This window comes from Saccopteryx bilineata, chromosome 1, assembly GCF_036850765.1.
Source record: "Saccopteryx bilineata isolate mSacBil1 chromosome 1, mSacBil1_pri_phased_curated, whole genome shotgun sequence".
Classification (NCBI taxonomy): domain Eukaryota; kingdom Metazoa; phylum Chordata; class Mammalia; order Chiroptera; family Emballonuridae; genus Saccopteryx; species Saccopteryx bilineata.
In genome coordinates, this window is record NC_089490.1 from 93240939 (window position 1) to 93260765 (window position 19827).

General features: G+C 50.0%; 1 protein-coding gene across 1 annotated transcript in view; it reads left to right on the top strand.

Annotated features, from left to right (window-relative positions):
• Window positions 1-19827, top strand: part of SYN3 (synapsin III) — a 443069-nt gene that overhangs the window by 35680 nt on the left and 387562 nt on the right. The window contains exon 3 of the mRNA XM_066259929.1: window positions 13755-13812. Within this exon, the coding sequence (XP_066116026.1) occupies window positions 13755-13812 (58 nt within the window). The remainder of the gene's footprint in view (window positions 1-13754; window positions 13813-19827) is intronic.

Below are 19827 nucleotides of genomic sequence, written 5' to 3' on the forward strand. Positions count from 1 at the left end.
GGCCCTGTGCTGTGGGAGGACGTTGGCCTGCAGAGCCCCACAGGTGTACTCACACCTGCAGCACAGGCCCTGTGCTGTGGGAGGATGCTGGCCTGCAGAGCCCCACAGGTGTACTCACACCTGCAGCGCAGGCCCCGTGCTGTGGGAGGACGCTGGCCTGCAGAGCCCCACAGGTGTACACACACCTGCAGCACAGGCCCTGTGCTGTGGGAGGACGCTGGCCTGCAGAGCCCCAGAGGTGTACACACACCTGCAGCACAGGCCCTGTGCTGTGGGAGGACGCTGGCCTGCAGAGCCCCACAGGTGTACACACACCTGCAGCACAGGCCCTGTGCTGTGGGAGGACGCTGGCCTGCAGAGCCCCAGAGGTGTACACACACCTGCAGCACAGGCCCTGTGCTGTGGGAGGATGCTGGCCTGCAGAGCCCTACAGGTGTACTCATACCTGCAGCGCAGGCCCTGTGCTGTGGGAGGGCGCTGGCCTGCAGAGCCCCACAGGTGTACTCACACCTGCAGCACAGGCCCTGTGCTGTGGGAGAACAGTGGCCTGCAGAGCCCCACAGGTGTACTCATACCTGCAGCGCAGGCCCTGTGCTGTGGGAGGGCGGTGGCCTGCAGAGCCCCACAGGTGTACTCATACCTGCAGCGCAGGCCCTGTGCTGTGGGAGGGCGCTGGCCTGCAGAGCCCCACAGGTGTACTCATACCTGCAGCGCAGGCCCTGTGCTGTGGGAGGGCGCTGGCCTGCAGAGCCCCACAGGTGTACTCATACCTGCAGCGCAGGCCCTGTGCTGTGGGAGGACGCTGGCCTGCAGAGCCCCACAGGTGTACTCACACCTGCAGCACAGGCCCTGTGCTGTGGGAGAACAGTGACCTGCAGAGCCCCACAGGTGTACTCACACCTGCAGCACAGGCCCTGTGCTGTGGGAGAACAGTGGCCTGCAGAGCCCCACAGGTGTACTCATACCTGCAGCGCAGGCCCTGTGCTGTGGGAGGGCGGTGGCCTGCAGAGCCCCACAGGTGTACTCATACCTGCAGCGCAGGCCCTGTGCTGTGGGAGGACGCTGGCCTGCAGAGCCCCACAGGTGTACTCATACCTGCAGCAAGGCCCTGTGCTGTGGGAGGACGCTGGCCTGCAGAGCCCCACAGGTGTACTCATACCTGCAGCGCAGGCCCTGTGCTGTGGGAGGACGCTGGCCTGCAGAGCCCCACAGGTGTACTCACACCTGCAGCACAGGCCCTGTGCTGTGGGAGAACAGTGGCCTGCAGAGCCCCACAGGTGTACTCACACCTGCAGCGCAGGCCCTGTGCTGTGGGAGGGCGGTGGCCTGCAGAGCCCCACAGGTGTACTCATACCTGCAGCGCAGGCCCTGTGCTGTGGGAGGACGCTGGCCTGCAGAGCCCCACAGGTGTACACACACCTGCAGCGCAGGCCCTGTGCTGTGGGAGGACGCTGGCCTGCAGAGCCCCACAGGTGTACTCATACCTGCAGCGCAGGCCCTGTGCTGTGGGAGGGCGGTGGCCTGCAGAGCCCCACAGGTGTACTCATACCTGCAGCGCAGGCCCCGTGCTGTGGGAGGACGCTGGCCTGCAGAGCCCCACAGGTGTACACACACCTGCAGCGCAGGCCCTGTGCTGTGGGAGGACGCTGGCCTGCAGAGCCCCACAGGTGTACTCATACCTGCAGCAAGGCCCTGTGCTGTGGGAGGACGCTGGCCTGCAGAGCCCCACAGGTGTACTCATACCTGCTTGCACAAGCCCAACCTCTGAGATCAGCAGCAAGGGATGAGATGGCTACTCCCTTATTGTAGCCCTGCAGCCAAGCACAGGATCCTGGTGACCTTACCCTCGGAGGAAAGCACCCACCTGGAGCCAGGTGGCGTGGCCCTCCCAGAGTCCTTGGGAGGCTAGAATGTTAAGGGACCAAGGACAAGGGAGTTCCTGTAGCCATCCAGCCTTGCATGTTTGGAAATGGGCCCCTTTGTAGAAATTGCCCTGAAACTATTTCTTCTTTATCAGTCACCAGGGGAGCATCACAGAATCTCTCCATCCTTTTCCCCTGGGTTTTGATGTTAAAGATGTGACTTCCTAACATACGTATATTGGACATGTTTCCCAAGAGAGTTCAAATGGGAAAGAAGATAAAGTGCAGAAAATTCCAAGCTCCAAGGTGGCAGGTTGGGGTTGAAGCCTCAGCCCGGCCACTCATCCACTGTGCAGTCTCGGCCAAGTGGCTTCAGCTTCCTGTGCCTCAGTTTCCTCACCTGTAAAGGGGCAATGGTAATGCCGCTGCCTTCACCCTGCCCCTGAGCTCGTGGGGCCGCTGTGAGGCTCCAGTCAGCGCACTTTGCTCCTCCCCCTCCCGGTGTTCTCAGCCTGTTCCGTTTGTTCACCTGTGGTCTGGTGCAGGAACGAGCTCCGAGAGGCAGAGCGTGTACCTCCCTGTTTAACCACCATGTGACCTCGGAGCCCAGCACAGCGCTTGACACAGAGTCAGAAAGAATAGCTAGATGATTTAATTAATATACACATGGATGGTCTTGCTAAATGCTACTATCATTACTGGCAAGTTCAGGATTGAGAATGCTCTGGGGGAGAGATTTTCTCAGACAACACCCAGCTGCCCTAGAATTCAGGAACCTTGCCGGATGTGTCTCTGCGTGCTCCCCCTAATATTTCCCTCCTCCTCCTCATCCAGCTGAGAACCCAGAGGCTCCAGCCTCCACCTCAGGGGCAGAAGGATTGCAGGGCATCTTGGCATGATCTCAGAGCCTTGTAGCGAGTCTAATTAGCCACATGGTGACCAGGATATTCTGTTTCTCACTGTGCCACATGCAGAGGGTTTGAATTCACAGTTGGCATCACCAGCGGTGGCTTAGGGGTAGAGTTGCCATATTCAGCAAATAAAAATATAGACTGTCCCAATAATACTTAGATAAACAACAAATTAGTATAAGTATATATATCCCATACAATACTAGTGCAGACTCTGCACAATTATTTGTTCTTTATCTGGAATTCAAATGTGCCTGGCTGTCCCGTATTCCCTCCGCCCCCTATTTATGGGGAGGCAGTGAAAGGCTATACCCAGCCTTGCTCACTCGGGCCCAGTGAGAACCTGGCCTTTGGGCTTCCTTGCTTTCTGGCTGCGGAGACAAACCAGGCCCCCCAAGTGACCCCATTTTCAGAGAGCAGCTTTCTCTGCCTGCGATGAGGGCTGGGGACTGTCAGTCACCAGCAGGGAGGGAGCACACGGAGGGGACAGTCTGGAGGCAGACTGCCTGGGTTCCCCCTTCAGCCTCTCCCTTAGTGACCTTCAGCAAACCCCACATTCCCCAGCTGGGAGGCAGGACCACGGGTGTCCTTTGTGAAGGGTGATTGGAAAGATTAGAGATGATGGCGTGGGCGGGGCTGGTGCGGGGCTTAGCCTGCGGTAACAGGCGCTGGAACGGTAACTGTTATTAACAATTAATTACAATTACTAATTGCTGGTGAATATAATAGCCCTGGGAGCCAGGCGGAAGGAAGCCACTTGGCACGCTCCTCAGTTCAGCTGGAGGGCCGCCTTCCAGAAGCCCCGGACTGAGGGGGGTGTCTGCTCGGAGGTTGGCAGACGCTCGGCTCTGACGCTGAGAAGGTGGGGATGGAGTGGGTCCCCTCCTCCTAGAGTTGGCTGGGCACTCAAAGCTGAGACATACACCTCTCTGTTGAAGACAGTTGGCTCTAGGGAACAACATTATTACGCCTCCCCCACCACTTCCCGACCCCTAAGACTCTCCTTGAACAAGAACAGACTTTGCCTGTTTCCTGTAGGCAGATGCAGGGGAGATGGGAGAGGGAGAGAGGGAGAGAGGAAAGGCCTGGAATCACCTTCTTCGCTCCATTCCCTGCTGCACACAGGCCAGGCAGCACCACCTGGATTCGCCCGCCCCTCCCACCGTGGGCGCCCTTGCCCCGCCCCCTGGAAGGCCGAGCCCTGGTGCCTGGGGGAGGGGAGGGCCCTCGGCATTCCCCAGCGGCCTGCCCAGTCGCTTGGAGACAGGCTCCCTTTTCCCAGGCCCGGCCCCTTTTATCAGGCAGACAATGTGGCACACAGTGAGGGCCTTGTGTGGCACCCAAGCCCCAAGCCCTTTGACTTGAGGAATTTTTCAAGTGCTGACCTCTCTCCGTGAGGTCTTTGAGCTGTCCAATCCAGAGTCCTGGTGCCCCTGCTGGTTCCTACCCTAGCGCAGGGAGGGAGGGAGGGGGAAAACAGTGAGGAGTTGTCTCTCCTGCCCTGGTGGAGTCTTCACCCTTGAAACTGCAGCTAGAAAATCTGGGGGAAATGTCTTTCAGCAGAAGGGAAAATGGGGAGGAAAGCGGCTGCTTCCTGATTTCTCCCTTCGGGGCTGATGTGATGGGTGGGGTCTCACCGGAACCACTTTCCTCTCAGCTTCAATTTCCTCATAAGTCAAACAATGAGGCCGGACTAAGGTCGCCTTCCCCAAAGACTGTTTCCATCAGAATGATATTCAGATCCCCAGGCACCCTCAGTATTGGAGTTCTTTGTTCGCGAAGAAACAGACTTTGGCTGACTCAGGCAAAATGGGGATTTGTTGGAAATGTGTGGGAGGCTCACAGAAGCAGAAGGAAATATATATGAAGACCTGAGCCTCAGAGGGGTCAGGACCCAGGGCTCTGCCAGGATCTGGGAGGCAGGGGCTGGCGGGCAGTCTCTGGGGAAGTCAGCTCCGTTTCCTCCTAGCTTTGTGCCTCTCTGCTTAGAGGAAGAAACCTGGCTGGTTCTGCAATGTGTCCTGGGGACAGTCCCACCGAGACTGTGCAAGAGAGCGGCTTGGTTCTATCACTGCAAAGGCAATGGCGGTGCTGTTACTAGAAGTCAGAATGGATGAGATGTGCCCTCTAGAACTACTGAATCAGAATATCTGGAGTGGAGCTTGGGAAACTGTGGGGTTTTTGTTTGTTTGTTTAATAATAAAGAGCCAAGTTTAGAAACAGTCGAGGTAGAAGACATTTCAGGCGGCTCCCTTTCAGTTGAACTGGGACCAACGGGCCAACACAGATGAGACATATTTCAGCTCAGTATACAGATGGGAATGTCAGCCAAAGACCAAGTGGGCTGCCCGGGGAGGGAGTGAGCTCCCCGTCATGTGCAGGTGTTCAGGCACAGCTGGGCTGGCCATTCAGGAGAATAATGCGGAAGGGGCTCAGACTATAAAGGGGTCAGCCTGCAAGCCCTAGGAGGATTCTTTGGGCCTGAGCTTATCATTTTGTCCTCTCTGGCTTTGTGTCTCAGTTACTATCCCTGCTCTCACCTTGATTTTTTCTCTGAGGAGTTCAACAGTTTAACTTGTGAGTCTTTCCTCATTCTCCAAAATGTGGTTTCTTGCCAGAGCCTCTGAGTGACCTTCTTTTGAGGGAGTCCCTCAGATGCCGTGGGCTTTCTTAGCAATGGCTGTTCCTGTTCCTACAGACCTCACCCCGCCGGGTTACAGCCTTGCCCCGTGGGGTGCAGGTCGCTGGGCAGCTGCCAGCCTCATTACAGAGCGTCTTTTCTCCTGGGGCCTGTGGAAGCCTGCCTGGGACACATTTTCTTGACAGGAGGGGGCTGTCTGTGATGGTGAGAGAGAGAGAGAGAGAGAGAGAGAGGCTGGTGCTGCGGGTCCATTTTCCTCACCCCCCCACCCCTGGTTTGCAGGAAGGGCAGGGGTGCGTGTTTCCTGAAGATTTGCACTGAGCTAATTGCCATCTTCAGAGTGGAATTAGTTAAATGAGGGATTGCCTGTGCAGCTGCTCACAGGACACAAGCCAGCCGGTGAGTGAAGGGACAGGTGGTAGGAAAAGGGATAGGCATACAGAAATGTTTCCCTGCTGTAAGGAAAACAACAGCACAGGCTCTGTGAAATATGTATCTGCCACTTGGTTTCAGCTTCAACCAGATGACAGGGAGCAGTGGGGACTGTGCTGAGTGTGAAAACTGATGTCTCCTTTGTAGGCAGCAGTTGGGGTCCACTCAGCAGATTTCTACCATGCAAGAATAAGGGCCTGATGTTGTCCTTATTGATTTTCAAAGGAGGCCAGGAATCTGAATGTTTTATAGGGCTTGTATTTTAAAATTGAAAGCATACAATTTAAGTCCAATAAAACAGGACTGTAGACTCTGTGTGGTTTGCCAGTTGGCAACTTCTGGTAAAGAAAACAGGAGGCGGTAAATATGCAGTCTAGCACCTCATCTGGGCCGGTCTCCTGGCTCGACTGTAAGTACCAGGATGGCAGGGAAGCTGTTATGTTCAGTACAATTCGTAGGAACTAGCACAGTGCTGAGCACATAGCAGACCATGGCACTGGCGGGTAAATGGATGGATGTGTAGATGGATGGATGCGTGGATGGATAGATGGATGGATGGATAAAAGGATGGATGGATGGATGTGTATGTGGGTAGATGGATAAGAGGATAGATGGATGCATGGATGGATAGATGGATGGATGGATGAATAAGAAGATGGCTGGATGATGTGTGGATGGAAGGATGGATGGGCAAATTGATAAGTAGATGGAGAGAGGGAGGGAGGGAGGGAGAGAAAATAAGATCTCAGTCTTTTTCTGTGCACTCAATATTTTCATGGTTCTCATCTTTTCATCCTTCATATATCATCCATACCCCTTTTCTAGAATGAGTGTGTATTAGTCACTTGCACCTCAGTATAAATACCTTTTAGTGTGTTACCTTTATCATGGAAACTTCCTCTGGTTGAACTCTTAGTAGGTGTTTATTAAATGTTTGCCGAAGAAACAAATTAGCCTTCTAAATGTTAACTCTTTTGGTGGAATGAAAGTTGCGGACTTTCAGCTATCTGTGGGAATGGGGGTGACACAGTGTTGTGTCACTGGAGAGTAGAAGGGACTGGGAGATGACATGCTAGCCCATCTCTGCAGTCACAGTGAGGGGCTGGCTAATGACTTTGTTTCCCCTAACGGCCTGTGACAGAGAGCAACCAGGGCAGGTTTCCGTGATGTGAGACATGATGCAGGAGTTCCACTCAGCAAGGGAGACACTGCCACCTTCCTCCTCGTGGAGTGAGAAAATGACACACCACTTCCCCAGGGACACACCCAGCTGACCTCAGCCCTCCACCTGTCCTGTGGAAGGACAGGAGGGAAAAGGATGGACATTCAACACCTGCCATGCATCAGGGACATCATTTGTGGGGGCCTTGTGGCAGACATAGTAACATTCTTATTTTTACAAATGACACTGAGTCTCAGGCAGGTTGACATTTGTCAGAGGCAGCACTGTCCCCGTTCTACAGATGAGGAAGTAGAGGCTTGTCCAGAATCATACAGCTGGGGCCAGAGCTGCCAACTCAAATCTAGACCTTCCTCTCCATGACTGTTGCTCATTTTTCCTGCACACTTAGGGACATGCCCCAGGAAAACGCACCACTCTCCCCAAGTGCCCACAGCAACTACCCAACTCATTTTCCCTTCACTGTTCTCACACATGCACACACATTCAGACCCTCTCCCATTCATCTCCAAAGCCCTTGGTCCTGGCAAAGAACGGTACCAGATATTGAATAGATTGATGAATGAACTGGGTCACTCACAGTGAGGCAGCCCCTGGCCCTCAGATGGCATTTGGCAATCCCTTTTTGTTGGTGGACCTGGATGTTTGGGCTCATGCCCTGTTTTGTTTGTGTGGCTCTTCCTCCGGTTGTACTGTCTTCATCCTTGTTTCCTCAGAGCCCGGAGGCTCTGGCATACACTGTATAGTAGTAGATGGTCGATGAAAGTGTGGTACGTTTCTCCCAAAGAAGTCTTCCTTGATCAACCTAGGTCAGGTCTCTCCTGCTCCCACATGTGTCCTCTGTCCCTTTATGCGTTTTATCTCTAGTGCTGACCATTTCTCTGTTACCCGCTTAGTTAGCTCCACAAGAGCAGAAACTGCATCAGCCTTTCCCTTCATGCCCAGTAGGGTGCCCAGTCCAGACCAGCCTTAGCAAAAAGTGGTCCAGGGAGGAACTGACTAGATGGTGGGGATTTCATGATCCGACCTGTCCACAGACATCTCCTTCCCTCTTGTTGTCAGAGGCCAATGAGGGGACACTTGTCACATCCTATGTCCTCGCACACCCAGGTCATCGGTAGAGGGGGTGACAGGAGCAGTCCTCCATCCCTGCACCCACCATAGCCCTTCCTGTTATGGGGCACTGGACCTGGCCTTGGGCGTGGGCCAGAGGGCAGCCAAAGCCTGAGTCACTGGGAGGAGACAGTTGGATCGAGAGCTGTGGTCTCTGTGGGGAGGACTGAGGATGCGGAGGAGTAGACAGTCCCTCCCTTCCATCTGAAGGATGGGTTAGGGCCCTAAGAGTTCTCAGTTCTTTACCACCACAGATCCCTGTACAGGTGTGAGGGCCTGTTACCTTCAGAAGGTCCCTCCCTTTCCTAACACACAGGAGCCCCCAAATTAAAAGGAGATATGGAGAGGCTGCCTCGTCGTTGGAGGGTCCCTTCTGGCAGCGGGAAGGGGCCAGGCGGGTTAGCTATCCTGGGAGTAAATCATGGTACTAGAATTGGCCCTCTGTGTTCAAAGGTCCCACTTTGGCCACATCTCCATTCAACCAGGCTGCCACAGGACTCTCCCCATCTTGCTCACTGGGAGAGCCCCGTGTGCTTCTGCCTTCCGGGGTCTCCGGCGTGTCTGTCATCTGTCTCCCCCTGCTCTGTGCAGGCCACAAACAGCAACGGACGGCCGTGCTGCATTAGGATCAGGAAAGTCTCTTATTGGAACCAGAGTCCTGCATCCCCGCTCCCCATCCCCTCACCCGGCCGGGGCAACCTGCCGGAAGGCGGCTGTGCTGGGGCAGACGCTCCTGCCCTCTCCTCCCTGGGAAAGGCGCTGCCGGGAATCGCCACCTTGACTCTGCATCCCAGACGGGTTGATGGGAAGGGCGCTGCTTGCACACAGGTGGATCCTGTTTGTGCTAATTCCCCTCTTCCTTCGGCCCCTGCTGCAGTCAGGAAAGACTCGGTACCCACTCCTCATCAATCTTTCTCTGACACCACATCCCGCCTCCCCAAATCGGGATTTCCCACCCCAGGCAGCGCCGGTTTTTATAATATTCTCCTTCCTGGTGCCTCTGATGTGGCAGTAAAATATGAGACCACCCACAGAGATGGAAGCTTGGTGGATTCCAGAGCTGCCCCCACCTCTCTCCCAGGGCCAAGGACTCGACTGATTGGCTGGGGTATTCAGGGAGCTCGTTATGAGAATAAACATTATTAGGGCATCAGGAGGAGGTCTGCATGAGGGAGACAGAGCTCTCGGCACAGTGAGGCCGTCCGTCCACTTCACCTGAGGTCAAACGGCCGGGCAGTGCCAGAGGCAGCAACCCCAGCCCCCAAGGCATCTAGAATTCCAGACCATCCGCACCCTTCCCTCTGCCAGACAGAACTGTTCAGAGGCAGCTCGAGCCTGAATAAGCCCCCGGCAAGGAGGCAGCAGTCTGTGTGGCCCATCAGGAGACAGACTTCTGACTCCCAGCCAGGCAGGGGGATGGACTGCCTGACCCTCGGCTTCAGTTTGCATCTGTCTGCCAGGCCTTGCAGAAAAAAAAAATCCCAGAGATGGGCAAAACAAGTGTTTCTCCTGGGAAGGTGAGGCCTTTGAAGGCCAGCGCAACTTGGGTGGTATTGGTGTAGTACAAAGTGCTCCGGGCTCCAGGTTAGAATCTGGTCCAGGGCTGCCAGTTGTGCCGGCTGGACACTGCACAATCGGACCCCACATTGCAGTCGGTGTCCGTTTGTAAGTGTAGTACAACACTGCACCAGTAGATGGCAGCATCGTGTCTTGGAGACTGGATCCCCTCTGGTCTATCCCTGGAAGACATTCATTTGCCTGGTCAGCAAACATTTGTTGAACATGTACCTTGTCCCTGGCACTTTAAGCCTGACACTGGAAATTCGGTGAGCACTGAGACACAGTTTCGGGTTTCCATGCTCTCACAGATTAAGTGTCTGCGGGAAGGGGACAAACAGTACGTAATATATATTCTAATGTTTAAGTACAGCGCACTGGGGGAAGCCAGAGGAGGGACATCTAACCCGTTCTCCTTAGTGGGGCGTGTGTTTTCAAGGAACACTCGACAGAGTGAGAAAGAGGCAGCCACCCAGAGAGGAGCAGGCAGCCATCCTGAGCAGAGGGAATACATGTGTGAAGGCTCAGAGGCATAGAAAAGCACAGGACGCGATTAAGGAATAGCAGAAAGTCGAGTACGTGCCGTGTGCTGGGTAGAACAGCGGAGGAGGAGTGGGCCATAGGTCAGCAGGGTCCAGATCATGAAGGACCCACAAGGTCTTAGACTAAATCCCCCAAGTCTTTTAAAGCATAAGGTGGAATTCACTGTTGCCACTTAGAGGTTTTGTGAGACTTTGAACAGGGACTTCTCCATCTGGAACATGTGGGGACTGTCCCCTGCCCAGCCACCTCTCAGGGCTGACATTAGGGTCAAATAGGATGAGGGAAGGGAAGGGGCTTGAGAACTTTATATATCAATGCCATCCACTTATTATTATCATCCTTCATCATATTGCATTGATGGGACAGGTCAAAGGGAGGTGACTCGTCATTCTGTTTTGTAGCCTCCATGAGGGTAAGACTGTTGTGTTTACTGTGGTTTCCTGCTACATGGTGCCCCTACGCACCGAGTAACACTGAGTAGATCTTGGCTGTTGTTGGTTCTTTTTCAGGTCCTGGATTGTATACGTTGGAGCTTACTGTGTTCCAGGAACTTGTTCTCAGTGACTTATATATATCTTGTCTTGTTTAATCCCCACAACAAACTTGTGTGATAGTTACTATATATGATTATCCCCGTTTCCCAAGTGTGGAAACTGAGGCATTTGGAGGTTGAGTGAGTAGCCCAAGGTTACAAAGCCAGTGAGTGATTGAGCTGGGGTTGCATCTAGGCAGTCCTCCCAGAGTCCACTACTCTATTACTTCGTTACATAAAAGATAAGTGACTTTCTCACCACAAGCTTGGCTGGTAGATGTTATCACCACTTGACAAATGAGGAAACCAGGACCTAGAGGGGTTAAGTACTTTGGCTTAGAACACGTGCTGAGTGAGTAGTAGAGCTAAGGCTTTGCCCAAACTGGAATGATGCCGAATCCATGCTTTCCCCCCTAAAACAGTGATTGCAGTCATTAGTTCCCATCCCAAGGTCCCAGACTGACCTAATACTTCTATTAAACCCGAGCTGGAGGGACCCTTGACCTGAGTCCTACTCTGGCCTTTATCAGCTCTACTTCTCCTGACAGCAAAGGAAGGCCCTACAAATTGAATCCTTAGACCATATGCCCTAGAGTCTCTGACCCAAAGGGATCAGGCCCAATTCCAGGGCCACTGTAGGCCAATTTTTGGGTCCATCCTAAGGCACGGCCAAGGGATAACTTGATGGAGGCATAGGCGAGGAGCTAAAGCCCGGCCATGTGGCCTGGGCCATCTGCGAGCCTGCACAAGAAGCCCCATCATCTGCAGGACAGAAAAGAGAGTGAAAAGAGAATTAGGGACGTCTGTGGGAACCAAGAGATGGCAGTGGCCATGTTGCCGTGTCCCCAGATGAACTCTAAGAATTCTGAGAAATCTTCATTCTGATCCTTCCAGAAATTTATGAAATTATATTTGTTCAGGAAGACAGATGTGTTTTATTTAAATGGTTGCTAGCTTTATATATCAAGTTTAAATATTAAGCCTATGAGACATAGGCCTCCATTTGTTCTTTTGTCGCAGGCCTCACAAAACATTAGAGATGGGCTTATCCTAGTGTTTAGACCTTGCTGATGCTACCTTTAAGGGCTTGTGATAAAATCCACAAATTACACGGAAAGGTTTTCTTTGCCTAAGGCTGGCCTTACACATGTTTTATCTAAGGCCATCCTGGGAGAAAACAAAACAAAACACAAAATCTTGCTCTCAGGTCACACTAACAGCTCCTATCCCACTAAAATCCTGCCTCGTTGACATCCAAACCTGCGCACATGGTAAGAAAAAGTGGTGTTAGTGTTTAGAGCTGCCAGCTGGCGATGCAGGCACTGTTGGGAGGAGAGGAACCCTACTGGAATCGGCTAGGAGCCGATGGATGCTGGGCATGGACACAGCGAAGCCTGGTCAGAGAATCTGTGGAAAGTATTCTTTCCTTTACAGATGAAAGGATGAAAGAAACAGATGGTCACATAGATGTTCCAGGGAAAAGAAACGGAAGAAGAAACTCAGAACATTCTTAGATGTGATGATTACAAATTATTGATTAAGACTCAATACCTCGCTGAATGGAAAGTTAGGATTTACATTTTTTTTTTAGTTTTTTTTTGGTTTCAAGCCATAAACTCTCTTCCTGTGGGAAAGAAGAAAATAAAAATAGGTACTAGATCTAAGAGCTGTCTCTGCCCCAGGAAAGGTCTATGGAAATGCTAAACAGTCAAGATTACAGCAAGTGACTAAGAACTGTTCGTTTCCTCAACAATTAATAAGAACACACGGAAACTTCTGGTACTTTTGCTTTGTTGGAAGGACATCTAAACCAGGAGCCACCCCAACATTCGCTGCTAATTTTTAGGGTTGAGCAAAAAACACTGGAGTGGAATTAGAAGACCAGGACTCAGCCATGTAGGCAAAGTTTTCATCTCTCTGGGTTTCAGTGTTCACATTTATAGGAAATAATAATACCTCCCTCATGGTGGTGGTTATAAGCGTTAAATGAAAAGGATGATCAGTTAAAGCCTATGGCATAGAAAATAAGTTTGTTTTTTTAATCTCTCTTCAATCATTTATTCATTCAACAAATATTAATTGAGCTCTTTCTGTGTGAAGCACTCTGGTAGATGATGGGAATAAAAGAATGAATAAGGTAAATTGTTGCTGACCTCGAGGAGCCATGTTACAGTGTGGTGGGACACAAGTATTAAAGACAGGTGCTAATTATTTTTATAATAAGTGCTATGAAAGAAAAGTAGAGGGTGACAAGAGAATCTATATGAGAGGAGAGGTGAAGGAGGCCAAGATTAGGGTACTTTTAAAGGAAAGTGGGCAAGTGGGTAGATTTGAGAAATAATTAGAATGTAGAATCAGTGGGGATAGGGAAAGAGACGGAGGTCTCTAATGAACAGATAGATGAGATGCCATTTACTGATAAAGGGGGAAAAAAAAGGGAAGACAGAAGCTGGGTTCCAGAGAAATAGTGATGGAAGGATGGATCGACAGATGGATTGATGAATGGATAGATGAGCAAAGGAACAAATAAGATCTGCTTCACTGGAACAGACTGATGGACAAATAGAAAAATAAGTAGATGGATAGGTCAATTTAATAAGTCCTTTATGAAGTACATAGGTTGTAATCAATAAAACAATTTTGAACTATTTATTTATATAGGATTCTTTATCTCGTTTGATCTTTAACCCTTAGGAATATATCACGCAGGTATTAATTTCTTTCTTTAAGAGAGGATAAAACAGAGATTCAGGGAGGTCAGGCAACCCAGCAGAACAGAACCTGTGCCGTCCATCTCCCATCCAGTACTCGTCCCCTCCCCCACATAACAGGTATGAATGATGAGGAAATCAGCCCTGGGGGAAGGAGACAGTGGTTTGGTAGAGACCGTGTGTGGATACGCCCCTCCGGGCCGTTGGGAGAAGGGAGAAAAGAATAAAGTAGTCCACATCTTTACTCAGACCTTTCTTCCTGTCCTTCACAGGGCCAAGTATTTCCATGGAAAGAAGGTGAATGGAGAGATTGAGATCCGCGTGGAGCAGGTAGGTTGGAGCGGAGTCTTGAGCGCTGTCACCCTGACCTTTTCTACCACTGCAGCCGTTCACACAAGCAACCTTGATCCCCAATCTTATGTGACTACAATGGGCCAAGATTACCAGTAAAATCCTGGTTTATACCCAGGAGTCTCATTGAATTCCAGTATTACTTAGTCCAGTGGTTTGCAACCTTTTTGTGGTAGCAGCAGAACCTCCCTTCAAAGGGTAGCTCAGGTAGGAGCCCATTCTACAAAACAGAGACAAGTAGGGCATCTCTGATGGATATGGGTGTGAGGAGCCCAAAGGTCTATCTGCTCCTTTATTCCACCTCCCACATCCCTGCTACGATCCCTGACACAGGCACTACTGGGACTAGGGAGCATAGTGTGGAAGCACAGTAGATATGAATCCTGGCTCCTTCATTTGCTGGGTATTGGGCAGGTGACTTCATCTCTTTGTATCTTTTTATTTTTAGTTTTTGTATCATTGTTGGGATTAAATTATTTAAAGCCTCAGAGGAGATTAGAAATCACAAATATTGGCTCTAATTATTAGCATGAATATCAATACCCAGTTCCCTCCTTTTATGGGGAAAGAAACGTGGGTTTGCTCAAGGCTACCTAGAAAGCCAGTGGCAGAATTAGGACTAGAACCTATGACTTCCAGACCTAGGGCTCCTCTCATTCATTCAGTGAATGCTTGTTGGGCACTTACCCAATGCCAGGCCTTTTGCCTGGCTTTGGCATATCAGAGCCTGACTTCTGGAGCCAGATTCTAGGTACATATCCCAACTAACTGTGACTTTGGCTGAATAATACTGAAGCCGTCTGCAGCTCAGTTCCTTCGTGTGTACAATTGGGTAATATAGCATCGACTTTATAGGGTGGCCGTGAGGAGCAAATGAGTTAGTCCATGAAAAGGACGGAGAACAGTGCCTGGTACATTAGCAACACTTAATGAATGTTACCCTTTAATCATCATCATCATCATTAAAGGCAAACAGTTAATAAGATAGGACAGATCCCTGCTATATGATGAACTTGGAAAAGTGCTATTAAAAAAAAAATAGAGGGGTGTGAACTTTCCAGCACTCTCTGGGCTGGGTGTGTTGGAGGAACAGAATGCCATTCTGAGCATCAAATTTGTGTTGGCTTAGTGTTAAAACACCTACGGCTTGAGTTTCAGTCCTGTGGCTTTCAAGTCCGTCCAGTGTCTACTGGTTTTCCTCCCGTGGCAAAAAGCAGGTTATTTTTGCTCACATAACAAATATTTGTCAAATGTCTACTATGCTAGCTTGCTAACGTGGGGAGCGGGGATATAGAAGCAGAGGCTCTGTCCCAAAAAGTTTTTAGTCTAGAAAAGGAGGCAAGGTCAGTCTTCACAGAACCGCCGCACAGGTGGAATCCAGGAAAGAGAGGTCCAAACTTAGCACCCTGGATGGCAGAGGCCACACTAGCCGAGGGAGTCGTCGGACGTGGCTTCGGGAAGAGGGTGGTGTTTGAAAGGGATCTGGAAGACTGGAGACTCTGTCAGCACGTGGAGGCAGCATGGAGAGTATGTGAGATGGAAGCAGTGTGGGCAGAGGCAAGGAGACCGGAAGTACAGGGTGTGGACCCGCGGAGGGTCCAGTGTGGCTGACTCCGAAACAGGACGCATCTTGTTCCCCTAACCCCAATCTACTCATCATCCCAAGTTTCCTGGCTCACTGGAAAGGGGCCACCACCCTTCTTCCACCTTAGCCAGAATCCTGCACTGTCCTCCAGGTTCCTCCCCTCCTTCTGCTCTGTGCCTGTTCAATGACCAGGTCCCGTGGACTCCATAGCCCACATCCCCCTGGTCTGTTCACTTCTCTCCATCCCCATGGCCTGGATCTTTGGCTGGACCATCATCAGCTCACATCCAACCTTTCTACTCAACAGCCTGCTGACTCCATCTTTTTACCTACTTCTGGTTTATATTTTGTACGAAAGCCAGAATGATCTTTCTCAAAAGGCAAATTAGATTCTTAAAAGTGTTAACGTTCAACTCTCTTCCTCAGAGACCCCCTGTCTGAGGACTCACACCCCAGTGTCAATCAGGTAGCCTGCTTGTTCCCTTCTGTCTCTCCCCGGTGTCTCCTTCCTGGCCCTATCTGCACTTTTAACCGTGCATAGAGATATGGCATTATTTGCATGAGGGTAGGGGCCATGGTTGTTCAGGTCTCACTGTTAAGCAGCACGGGGCCTGGCACATACTAGAACTGAAGCAAATATTTGCTGAGTGAATAACTTACAGATTCCAGGCTGTTTGTCAGATTCCAAGGGAGATAAATCAGTGCTCCTTAATCTCCCTTCAAAAATCGGAGTTTTCCGTAAACCATCTGCTCAGTGCTCAGCTGCCAGCTCTGCTAGCCTTGTCCCATTCCACTTGTGGAAACCCCAGAGGTATGCTTTAATTTTACCCTATTATGTCAGCACCTCCCCTGGCCCAGCTTATGGGTACAAAACCTATGAGCAGGAGTGGAACAACTCTCCCTGGGGCTCTGGGCCACCCAGCCAGTCTATGAGGGCTCAATCACACTGGAAAACGTTGGCTAATGTAGAGTCTTCCTGATTTACAGCTACCCCCCCCCCCCCCCCCCCCCCCGCCGAATAGACGTCGGAAAGCAAATTAACCAGGAGACCAAAGAGTAGGTCATTTGGACACTTTTCCCTGGAAGATATGCCTTCCTAAACCCTGTCTTAGAGTCCGAATGTTTGTTCTTTTCCCATCCTCCTGATCAATGGGTGGGTCACATAAGTGACCCCCCCCCCAATAATCTCATATGCATCTTCTAGTGCTTGGGAGAAGTCTTAGGATGGAAGCCACTGTTTAGTCTGAACAGGCCTCACATTTTTTGGAAGTCTGTCTTTCAACTAAGGGCCAAATTAACCAGATAATTGCATTGTCTGGATTTTGCTGGACAGAGTGAATGAGTTAGTTGTGGTTGGCCTAGACGAAGCCTCCGCCCCTTCTCTTCACCCTTTCCCCTCTCCCCCATTTCAAAAACTGCTTGCCTCAGCTCTTACAGAGCCAGAAGTCAAGACACCCCGAGGAGGCCAGTGTGGGGACTTTCATCGTCTTGCATTCCATTACCCAGAATGCCCTGCTGGCTCTGCGGGGCTTCACAGCAGTGTCCTCATAGGGCCTGCGAGGTTCTGGCCAGGGTGTTTGGCATGGCAAGCTCTCCTCTGTTTATATTTGAGGCAGAGGTCTTTTTTCTCCACAGGTACAAGTCACCCCTCTGTGGGACTAGTGATGAGGTTGATGAATGGATTAATAGCAAGTAGACTCACAGTTCTGTGAGACTAGCAGAGTAGGACTAATGAGACAGGCCTCAGGCTTCATTCTTCTCTAGTAAAAAAAAGGCTGAAATGATCATGGTCAGTCTTTCCTTGGTGTTCACAGAGGTAGCAAAGCATAAGGAACAACAGTGCAGATGGAGAGGGAGGCGAAGGGAGGTGAAGACCCTGCCCTTGAATCCAGTGTGGGAAGCTGGATGAACCATGGGTTTACCTACGAATGCCAATGGCTCCCTCTAAGCTGTCCTTGTGTGACCCTGGTGCTGGGCTGGAATTAGATAGATGTGTGTCAAGAAAGGCTGTTAGTTGGAGTCCTGTTCATCTTTTGTCCTCAAACTATCTATTTCCTCAATTTAAATGTTTTCTGGAAGCAAAGATGGGATTTTTTCCCTTAAAATAGTTTCAACACTTAAAATATTTTCCTCATACCTACTTGCCTTCCATCTACAATTCTTCCTGGGGCAACCTTTATTAAAATGGATCTTAATTGTAGATATTGACCATAAACAGCATGTATTATGTCAAGAAATACTTGGCAATGAGAGAGAGAGAGAGAGAGAGAGAGAGAGAAATGGAGATTGGGTGTTAATTCAGTCTGGTGGAATGGTAACAGGTCAAACATTACCCCCATTCAGAAATGACTACCTGATAGAAATCCACCTCGAGAGAAATTTATCTAATGGCTTTCCAAGGAGCTCTGCCCTGGACTTTGCTCTAGTCCGCCTTCTTAACAGCGACTTCTTATTACCTTTGCCAGTGACTTGAAGCTGCCTGGGAGAGAGACTATACTAAATTAAATCTGGTACAATCAATTGAATGGGGATACGCTACAAGGTCCCATTCAAAGACTCAGCTGAAGAGGATCAGGATCGGAAAGACTTTGTTAAAATCACCTGAAGAAAAAAAAATGACCTAAGATTTGAGTTTAGCAAATTTTAAAGTATTTGTAGGAGCAAGTATGGTGTGGAGGTTAAGATTGTGGCTCCAGAGTAAGATAACTAGAGACGGAATCTCAACTCCAACATATTTTAGCTGTGTGGACCTTCCACTTACAGCATCTCTTAAGTGTCAGTTTCCTCATCTGCAAAATGAGGATAATAATTTCTGCCCCCTAGAGTTATTGTGTAGATTTAGTGAATCAGTGTATGTATTATGCTTGTAGTTTCTGGCACATATGTGAAGTGCTCATAAACTAGGATTATGGTTGTTAATACCCCCAAACCTGATGCTGCTACAGGTTACATACTCAGAGCACAGCAAGGTGATGGTACACCCACACGTGCACACTCACGCACACTCACACACTGTGTTGCTCAGACTCTAGTGAGAGACCCACCTGCAGCATCACACTGTGAGGGGGTGACAGCAACCTGGAATGCCTTCTGAAGAAAGGGTTTGGGGTAAGAGGACTCACATCTATGAGCAGAAAGGATCAGTGTGAGGAACTGGGGATGTTTGGTCCAGAAAAAGAGAGGTCTTTGATAGGACCCGGTCAACTCTTTGCAAATATCTACTGCCTGAATGAATGGTTAAAAATGGTAATAGTTCTCATCTGTTGAATGCTTACAGGGTAAGGCGTAATACTTTTTATTGTTGAGTGGGCGTAGCATTGCTACCGTCTTACAGGAACTGAGGCTTAGAGGGAATAAGTGGATTTCTCAAGTTGGCTGACATATAATTGGCGGAAGCCTGTTCACAAACCCAGGGGTCTGACTTTGGAGCCCTCCTCTTATCCACAATATTTTTCCTTCCAGGGTTGCAGATATCAAGAGCAATAGCCAACTGTATTGGTCAAATCACTTTGCAAGCATTTTCTTATTTCTGCCTCTTCAAGGTGGGTACTAGACTTCTCCCCACTTAGCAGGGGAAGAAACTGAGACTCAGAAAGGCTAAACACCCTGCTTGAAATGATTGACAGAGGAGGAAGCTGAGCCAGGATTCATCTGCATGTGTGCTCCTCCACCACCCTCTATGGTATTACTGGGACTAGCGTTCAAGTTGACAGTACAGTCCTCCAAGAAGGTGGATTCTAACTTGATGGAAACAAAACTATTCAGCAGTGCTGACTAATCATGAATGGGCCACGCCCCTTTGGTTGGTAGGGAGTCTCATGTGTTGGAAGTGCTTCAGCAAAAAAGAGAATGGTTAACTTGGGAACTATTTCATAGGAAATTTGTATAGCTAATAGGAAATAACTTTCTTATCTTGTGCTTATTTTTTGGGTAAAGGTCACATAATCAGTCAAAAATTGTCAAGATGAAAAACAGTATGTGGCAAAAAATCCAACTCTAATCCTGCCCCCCACCAATCTCTTTGAACCATTCGTTACCTAGTTTATTTCATCACGATCCTTAGTTCCTTGGACAACTTTTCAGAGATGTTAAATGCAATCAATGATCAATACACATACCTGATTATTTTCCTTTGCTTTTTAAAAGTGGTGATTAGAAAAACATAAACCAGTGTAGGTATTTTAGGAAGGTTGATTTCAAATGGTTCTAAAGAAGTTGTTGTATTACCCAAAGCCACAATAGTCTGCCTTCACTGTTGTCACTGTCACCATTGCCAGTGGAGATCCGAGAGCTTGCACCCCGACTGCTTCTGCAGGGATTGCCATCAGATGGCTCTATTTGCTGTTGCCGTGGGTGAAACTTCCACAGCTTCCACCAGAAACGGAGTGACCGCTGCCATCTCCCTCACT